Source organism: Condylura cristata, unplaced genomic scaffold (genome assembly GCF_000260355.1).
Source record: "Condylura cristata isolate star-nosed mole 26May11 unplaced genomic scaffold, ConCri1.0 scaffold00026, whole genome shotgun sequence".
Classification (NCBI taxonomy): domain Eukaryota; kingdom Metazoa; phylum Chordata; class Mammalia; order Eulipotyphla; family Talpidae; genus Condylura; species Condylura cristata.
The window spans coordinates 19,959,317-19,968,510 of record NW_004567127.1 but is presented as its reverse complement, the minus strand read 5'-3'; the positions used below and the strand labels follow the sequence as shown (position 1 = coordinate 19,968,510).

The window sequence follows — 9,194 nt, the reverse complement described above, 5'->3', positions numbered from 1 at the left end:
CGTGAGACCTGAGCCCCGACTGAGCTCCACACGGAGGCGCGCGGGACTCTCCCGAAAAGGGGAGGTATCGGGGCAGAGAAGGCCTAGCGCTTCCCACTGCTTGCTGGGATGGACGCGCCTCCTGGGGTGGACCTGCTGGCGGACCCGTAATCTCTCCCAACATGGGATGTGCCCCTGTTTCTGAGGGGAAGGACGGAGGGGCCGGGAGCCCAGACGGGGGAGGCCGAGTGGGCAAGCGAGTAGAGCAGCTGCCGCAGGCTGTCTTGTAGCTGGCCCTGAAATTAACTTAGCAGTGACCCTCTTTCCCCTACGCCGCAGTGGTGCCGGGTTCTCACAGGTGCCCCCCTCTTCCCGGTAGCGGGACTTGGGAATGGAAAGGAATGGGAAAAGGCTGCCTCCACAAGTATCCAAAGCTTGCGTTTTCGGGAGCGCTTAATCTGTCACGGAGAAAATGCAGTCCCGAAAGGGATACACTTCCAAGACAAATTGAGGATTAATTAATTTACAGGAACACACTGAGCCCCCTGTTTTGGTTTACACACAGGATTGGAAGGAACGCCGCCTGCAGGTCATTGGGGCAACAATCTGTTCTGCAACTGCTGTGTTTGTGTACACTGAAACTGCTGTTTTATTTTTCTTAATCGTAGATAAGAAGACGAGGGCTTTGAAACAAGAAGATGCTTCTAAAAGGTATAAGAGCTACTTGGGCAACTACATTCACTTACCTGTTCATTTCTAATGGGAATCTTTTTTTTTAAAACGCTGAAGTGTGTACTACCTTAGAGAAAATTGTGAGAGAAAATAGGGGAGCTGTGGAAGCACTGGTCTATGCATCTCCCTACTACCGGCTTTAAGAAAATCAAATCCGACACTTAGATTGCTGGTGAAGGTATGAGTGTCTGCAGCAAGGTGCTATGAGAATAAAACATTCCTGAAAACCAGGTACTCTTCCATCTTTTCAGATACATGGCTCCTCTTTTTTGTTTTGTAAGTCGAGAGCCCAGAAACCCTTTTCTGTTCTTGGTTTACATAATGTACATATTTTCAGCAAAAAAAAAAAGGAACTGTACTTTCTCTGGGCTTCTCCTAAAAGGCAGTTTTATCTCCTGTGACAAAGTTTCTATAAAGATGATTAAAAATACATACATTCCTGATTTATCATTTTATAAAATGCTCATTTTGGCCTTAATTTACTCATTCTTTGAAGAATTATTACTGAGTAAGATATGCCAGATTTGAGGACATGGTTTTGAACAGAATGGCCACATTTTCAGACTAGTAGAACAGAGAAATGCCAATTATCACAAATAATGATGTGACTATAAATTGTGATAAGTACTATAAAGGATAAGACTGATGCTCTAAGGAGGAGTGATAACAGGAATTCAATTTAATTGCAGATAGGCAAGGCAGGTGATGGAACTTTTAGGGAAAGGCTTCTCTGAGGAAGTACTTATGCAAAGGCCAGAGGCTAAGTTTGCATTGATGAGACTAGAGGAGAAGGAGGAGGAGACCTCCAGCCAGTGGTGACAGAATGTGTGAAGACTCTTAAGACAAGACAAATATCTTCAGTTCAAAGAAAGGAGAGGTGCCAGGGTGGTGTGCAGCAGCATTCTGAGCGGAAGAAAGGAGCACAGGAAAAGTTTAGAGGGAGAGGCAGGTATCTATAGCATTTGGTAGGTCCTGGTGAGAAATTTAGAATTTCCTAGTGCAATTGGGAAAAGTTTGAAGAAAGTGATTAAAATTTAAATTCTGGAAGTTTTAAGCAGTTAGGAATGATGATCATCTGGGAATGGTGAACTGTTTGGGAGAACCTTTCCCTATGAAACGTTGTGATTACACTGAGTTGGCTTTTGGAAACATTCCAAGAGTAAAGTTCAGTTAATATTAATGATAGTAATTTGTGGCTTTCCTCAATACTGATCTAACCACAAACCTGAGCAGATTATAGTTTATTCTGAGCACTACAGACTAAGAAAGACAGATACACTGAAATGTATTTTGAACTAACCATCCAGGATTTTAAAACAATTAAAAATTCAAATCATTGTGTAGGGATGTGATCCTATATAAATTTGTTCCAGCTGAAAAATAGTTCTACATTCAGTCCAGCTGAGTACTATTAAACCAAATTTAATGAACTTTGCAAAAAGTTAGCAACTCCACTTTCTAAAATTTCCATTTAAAAGTATGTTAACATGTATGGGTATGTTATTAATACATTTTTCCCTTTTAATTCTATGGTAAATATTGACAGATATAATCCAAATAAGCAAAAACTTTTAATTTTAAAAGTTCAAGGGAATACTGAAACAAAACTTGGAGACCATTGATGTATATACCACAGTGCCTGTTAGCACTTGGGCAGAAGGCAGTTCGTGACAGGGCTGTTCGTGAGAAGCAGTTGTAAGTACCCATCAGTTAAAATTGTTAAGTGCCATCAGTTAGAGTATGACTGTTACCTGCAGGTTACAGTTGAAGTAGTTAATAGTTCAAGGTTGCAATTTTTATCGTCGTATATGATGTGCTTTTATTAGTAAGCAGCAAAATGAAAAAGAAAAAAGAATGTTTTTCATAAAGCTAAATATATTGAATAGCAAGAATGACCTTAGCCTGTGTTTACATCTTTTAACCTACTTTAAGAATGGCCTTTACAAAAGGGCCAATGAAGATTGGTCAGGTCTGTGGTTATCATCTGCTGCCGTGATTGTGCTAATGCAGGAGACACTTGGGAGTGTGGGCGTGGGGTACTCTTGCCTGATTGTGGACACCTGGGGTATGGTGTGGGCTGCATACATGTGCACACCTGAGCCTGAGGTTATAAGGGCAGCGTCACACTAGACACCTGTGGTGGAGAACGGCTATGATGGCTACAAGAGGATTAGAATCACAGGAGAATGCCAGAGAAAGCCCAAAGAGTAAAAATTCACTGGGGTCTGGCAGGTCTGCTAGTCTACGGGCTTGCCATACAACAGTTGGCATAGAAAGAGCATTAAAGCAGCCCTCCCTGGTGGCGCAGCAGGTTAAAGCACAGCACTGAGAATCTAAAGCCGCTTCTGCATGAGTTCGATTCCCGCCTGCCCCAGAGGTGACCACATGGCGTGGCAGACCTCTCCTGACCCGCCCGCTGCTCCCCTCAGCAGTGTACTTCGTCGATCTGCCTGTTCTGTTCCCTGCTCTGTCTCTGGTGAAGCCTCTCACTGCCCCTGAGCCTCTGGCCTGTACCCCAGTACTGTATGTACAAATAAGTAAATCTTTAAAAAAAAAAGAGCGTTAAAGCCTGGAAAAGCCACTGAGAGCTCAGGACTCTCTTTGCCTGTCTGCCTGAATTGATAGAGAACCTGCCCTGTGCTTTCTGGCACTACAGTGGGAGAAAAGGTGTTAGTTGTAACTTTCTTATTTTAATGTCTTTTTGGTAAAATAAGTGGTTAGCAATCCTGTGTAAGTCCTTCAGAATCTTTTTGCTCTTTAAAAAAATTTTTTTTGCTGAAAAAAAATTTTTTTTGCAGATTGTTTTTAGTAAAACATTGTACCACCCAAGGAATTAAATGTTGAAAGGCAATGAAAGTAGGGAGAGGTGAGTACATCCTAGACCCAGGTGGAGAGTCAAGTCAGGGTCGAGGAGACCAGCAAAGGATGTTCTGGTAGTCAAATAGAAATCAGTGCAGGAAAGAAGCTAGTAAGTCCCCAAGATGGTTGATATTTTTGGTTCTATGGCAGTGATTCTCAACCCTGTTGCACATTAAGATTATCTAAAACACTATTAAGAAATACCAGAAGCTAGGCTCTGTTTTCAGAGATCTTGATGTGGTTCTTGAATTGAGAACCATTTTCCTGTGGCCTCAGCTTTTATGTTCCATGGTGTGTGGGGACCAGCAAAGGCTGCTCTGGCCAAGACAATGCTGTCCTCCCAGGAAGATTGTTATTCGCAGGAACCACACATTTGTGACAATACAGCTATTGTAAGCTTACAGTAATTACAATTATTGAGAGCTTACAAGAAAAATAAACATTTCTTGTAAGTACAACTCAGTCCTACTGCTTAACTTCAGTCAACTTTTAGCATCAGCTAACTTTCTAAGATTTGACAAAAATATTACTTGTAAGAACAGCCAAAGTCATGGTTTTTCCTCTTTAATCTTCTATGATTTCTAAGGATTTCAGGGGAAAAGCCTATCTTTTTAGGTATACAGAGGAATGATAGCATATAAACTCCAACTGGCAGAATGATTTCATCTCGTTTTCTCTCTGTAGTTCTTGTGCTCTGAGTAGCGGAAAGCATTTAATCCTCTACTTATGACAGACTTTGGTGTGTGTAATGCAACCAGTGGCTTTTGGCTTTCTTGAAAAGTGTTGGATCAAAAGTAACAGCAGTAAAAAATACATATTTAATTTGAATAGCAAAATAGTAAGTTATCTTAGTATTTATTGTACTTCATTTTTTTAAAGATTTATTTATTTATGCATACAGAACTGGGGTATTGGCCAGAGGTGCAGGGACGGTGAGAGGATTCACCAGAGAGACTGGGGAGCAGAACTGGCAGTTGACAAAGTACACTGCTGAGGGAGCAGCAGGCAGGACAGGAGAGGCCTGCTGCACCAAGTGGGTCCCTCCCTGCCTGGGGATTAAACTCGTGCTGCAGTGGCTGCAGCTAGCTTCATAGTGCTGTGCTTTAACCTTTGTACCACCAGAGAAGGCCCAGCCAGTATTACTTTAAAACAAAATTGGCTATGGTAAACTTCTAAGTAGAACAAATTGAAATAATTGTCTTTAATTTCAGGAAAGCAGAACTAGAAGCAGCTGTGAGAAAGAAGATTGAGTTTGAAAGAAAAGCCCTGCACATTGTTGAACAGCTTTTAGAAGAGAATATTACAGAAGAATTCCTGAGAGAGTGTGTATGTGTTGACCAGTTATTACTATTTTAGTATAAGATCTTTAAATCTGCAACCCAAAATGTCTTTGCTTTATTGAAATCTTGAAATTTGTTCAGTCACTAGATACAGGTAATATGATATATATTTCATGTCTTTTAAGATGACTAGCTATTATGTATTCCTTGTAGGGCTTTAAAATCTTCTAATAAAAAATAACATGCACTTAAAAAAATATATTTATGGGCCCTCCCTGGTGGCTCAGCAGGTTAAAGCACTGCACTAAGAAGCTTAAGCCAATTCCTCATGAGTTCGATCCCTGCCTGCCCGGGAGGAGATCCACATGGCGTGGCAGACCTCTCCTGACCCGCCCGCTGCTCCCCTCAGCAGTGTACTTCGTCGATATGCCTGTTCTGCTCCCCACTCTGTTCCTGGTAAATCCTCTCACCCTTCGCATCTCTGGCCTGTACCCCAGTTCTGTATGCATAAATAAATCCTTAAAAGTATATATATTTATGGATACAGAACTGGATGTAGGCTAGAAATGCAGGGTGAGAGGATTCACCAGAGACACAGAAGGGAGCAGAGCAGGCAGATGTACTGAAATATATTGCTGAGGGGAGCAGTGGGTGGGTCAGGAGAGGTCTGCTGCACAATGTGGTTCACCTCCCTGGCTGGAAGAAGAGGCTGTGAACAGCTTCATAGTGCTTTGCATTAACTTGTTGCACCACCAGGGAGAGCCCTAATACTCATGTTTTATCCCTAAATAGTACTTTTCTCCAGTCTGATAATTTTGATTTTCATCATGTTTGCACTAATGTCATTTTTCATATTCTTTATGTTGACCTACTATAGTGACAGTATTATTTTTTGTTAGTGTAGTTCCATTAATTTTGGGGTTTTTTTTAAAGATTTATTTATGCATACAGAACTGGGGTACAGGCCAGAGACAGAGTGGGGAGCAGAACAGGCAGATCCACGAGGTACACTGCTGAGGGGAGCAGCGGGTGGGTCAGGAGAGGTCTGCCACGCCATGTGGATCTCCTCCAGGGCAGGCGAGAATCGAACTCACGTTGAAGTGGCTTTAGCTTCTCAGTGCTGTGCTTTAACCCGCTGCACCACCAGGAAGGGCCCTAATTTTGGTTTTTAAAAACCTGAAATACGTGTCATTTATGATTTAATTTATAAGAGAACTATAATCTGCATTAATTTTGTTTAACAACTTGCAATTAATTTTGAATGGAACTTTCTATTATATCCTCGTAATCTTTAAGAAAAAAAAGAAAAGGAGATTTAGAATGTAGAGCTTCCATTTTAAGCTTAATTCTTTGTGTGGCTCCTAGTTTTTCTAAAAAGAGGAATATAAACATGACTATTTAAATTAGTTTAGGTAACTGCATCAGAACATGCATATGTGATAATACTAAAGGAAACAGTGACGAGCCAAAAATATTTTTTGTAACAAATACCTTTATCAGTAAAAAATATTTCAGTCCTTGTGAAAACAGGAAAACTTAACTCAAAAGGATCTCCTGCAGGTTATGGGACATGAATTGAGATTATTTCAATATGAAGATGTCAAAGGGAAATATTTGTCGTTAGCATGTAATCGTCACTTCCATTCTCCCATATACTTTGTTTTTGAAGCTGGTTGATTTTGTTCAGGAGTTATGACATTGTCAGTATACTTTGTTTTTTAATATTTGCTTTAAAGATAGGTAAAATTATTATTTCATGTGGTTATATTTTAGAGTACTTAAACTATATGTATACATACATTCTATCGGTATTTTGTCTTGCTAAAACAATTAATTATTGTACCACTTTATTCTGACTCAGATCTTTTCATGAATTGTGTAATCTATAAAGATTACAGTCTACCGTGATTATATAGAGTCTCCTGGCAGAATGTTTTTGGTTTAATAGCTGCTAACACTGAGTGCTTACTGTGTCAAGCACTTTTCTTTGTCTTATTTCCTCTGATTCTGCCTATAAACTGTAAGATGGGTACTATTAAGTCTATATTTTCAGATAAGATTGATAAGACTTAGAGAACTGACAAAATAACCTGATTGTGGGGGGACTCTTCCATTTTATTGTAGGGAAAGTTTATCACACCTGCTCACTACAGTGATGTCGTGGATGAGCGTTCTATCATCAAACTCTGTGGTTATCCTTTATGTCAGAAGAAGCTAGGAATTGTAAGTAACTATTTTTTCTTAAAATCAAGGCTTTATTTTGTTTATACTTAGGAAAATACTTGTAGAAAGAGTAAGAAAGGAAACTGAAATCTGAACTAATTGACATGGATTAGTTAAAGATACTTTATCAACTAATCTTGTAACATAAAAGTTCATGTTTATTGCTTGATATTTTTTGTAAGCTATACTTTCTTTTCTTTAGATACCAAAACAGAGATACAAAATTTCTACCAAAACCAATAAAGTCTACGACATTACTGAAAGAAAGGTAAGTTTCAAGGCTGTTTTCAGATGGTAATTTTTAAAAGCATACTTTAAAAAACTGTTCAAAATGTTCTCTTTTGGAAAACAACCACATTAAAAGTTTGTTTTTATTAATATTTCATTCAAGGTTTTAAAAACTTAATGCATTTGAATATATAAAATTTAAATGTGCATGTTGGTTCAAATTCAGGTAAACAAATCATGGATCAGAATAAATGGTTAGAAGCTGATATACCAGATATATGAACGCTTAATTGTTGACAACAGCATCTTGTAGGTCCTGGGGAAAGGATGAATTTTTCTGTTATAATGGGCAGATTATCCACGTGGAAAAGATAAAAGTTAACTCCTGGCTTAGTACTTACAAAGATCAATTTTAGGTAGATTAGAGATATAAAAGGGAAAACAAACCTTTTAAGACACAAAGGAAGAGTATTTAAACTTGGAATAGAGCGAATTTTTTAAATAACATAGAAAATTATAGATAAACAATAGCAGAAAAATTGTTAAATTTTCTACATTAAAATTAAAAACATTGGGTCATCAGAACTTCCAAGAGTAAAAGAGAAGTTACGTATCAGTTACATTTTTCACATATAAATGACCACAGATTCATAACCAAAATATATGATCTGTGTGAAAAAAAATTAAAATGCCAATGGAAAAATCTTATAGAAGGATTTAAATGGCCAGTGAACATGCTCAACCTTATCAGTAATCAGGGAAATAGTAAATAAAACACACTGAAATATGTTTTCATAGCCCCCAAGTTAATAAAACTATAAAAATCTATATTAGGAACTCTGACTTTTTTAAAGATCTATTTATGCATAGAGGAACTGGGGTATAAGCCAGAGGTGCAGGGGAATGAGAAGATTCACCAAGTTGGGAACAAACAGGCAGACCTACTGAAATATACTGCTAAGGGGAGCAGCAGGTGAGACAGGAGGGGGCAGCTGTGCCATGTGGGTCACCTCCCCTGCTGGGGTCAAACAGGCCATAACAGTGATAGTGCTGAGACTTAACCCCCATGCCACAAAGGAGGCCCTCAAGGGCTCTTTATATTTCTGGTCAAATGAAAATTGATGAAACTGTTTACCTACTAAAGTCAAATTTGCAATTTTTATGATTAGTCCATTCTATTCTTTGTTATATCGCCTAAGGAAATCCTTGCCCATGTGCACAAGTACATATTTATGTGTATGTTCCCAGTTGTTTAAACAGGATAATGGTAAATACAAAGAAAATGGTTTATTACTCAGTCTAAAAAAGTAAGGAAATTCTGACAAATGATACACCATTGATTGAACTGTAAATACGTTATGCTAAGTGAAATAAGCCAACGCAAAAGGACAATTAGATGATTCCACTGAGGTAGTTAAATGGTTAAGTTCACAGACACAAGAGGTGGAGTGGAGGTTGACAGAGGAGGCAGATAATAATTGCATAAAGTTTGCTTTTGCAAAAGGATTAAAGTTCTGAAAGTGGATAATAATGATGGTAATGCCATAGTGAGAATTTACTCAAATGCTAAACTTTGCGCTTAATGACTGAAGTGGTAAATTTTGTCTATCTTACCCCAATTAAAGGGGAGGAGGGCATAATAAGATTGTAATGATAACAGGAAATTACAAACAATTCAGTTATCTATATACAATAAATATAACACCCAATACTTGTACTGTGCAATGTAATGCACAGTGAATATGAATAAGCTGCAGCTATATAAGTGAATTGTGTTCCATGGAAGACAAGAATACATAACAATGTGATTCTATTTAGACAAAGTTTAAAAGTAGGCAAAACTGGCCCTCCCTGGTAGCACAGCGGGTTAAAGCATAGCACTGAGAAGCTAAA

General features: G+C 38.7%; 1 protein-coding gene across 1 annotated transcript in view; it reads left to right on the top strand.

Annotated features, from left to right (window-relative positions):
- The first annotated feature begins 108 nt into the window (after positions 1–108).
- The window catches only part of RPAP2 (RNA polymerase II associated protein 2), a 65,696-nt gene continuing 56,610 nt past the window's right edge, over positions 109–9,194 (top strand). The window contains exons 1-6 of the mRNA XM_012730032.1: positions 109–146; positions 291–456; positions 545–690; positions 4,782–4,896; positions 6,975–7,073; positions 7,276–7,341. Coding sequence (XP_012585486.1) covers positions 109–146; positions 291–456; positions 545–690; positions 4,782–4,896; positions 6,975–7,073; positions 7,276–7,341 — 630 coding nt within the window. The remainder of the gene's footprint in view (positions 147–290; positions 457–544; positions 691–4,781; positions 4,897–6,974; positions 7,074–7,275; positions 7,342–9,194) is intronic.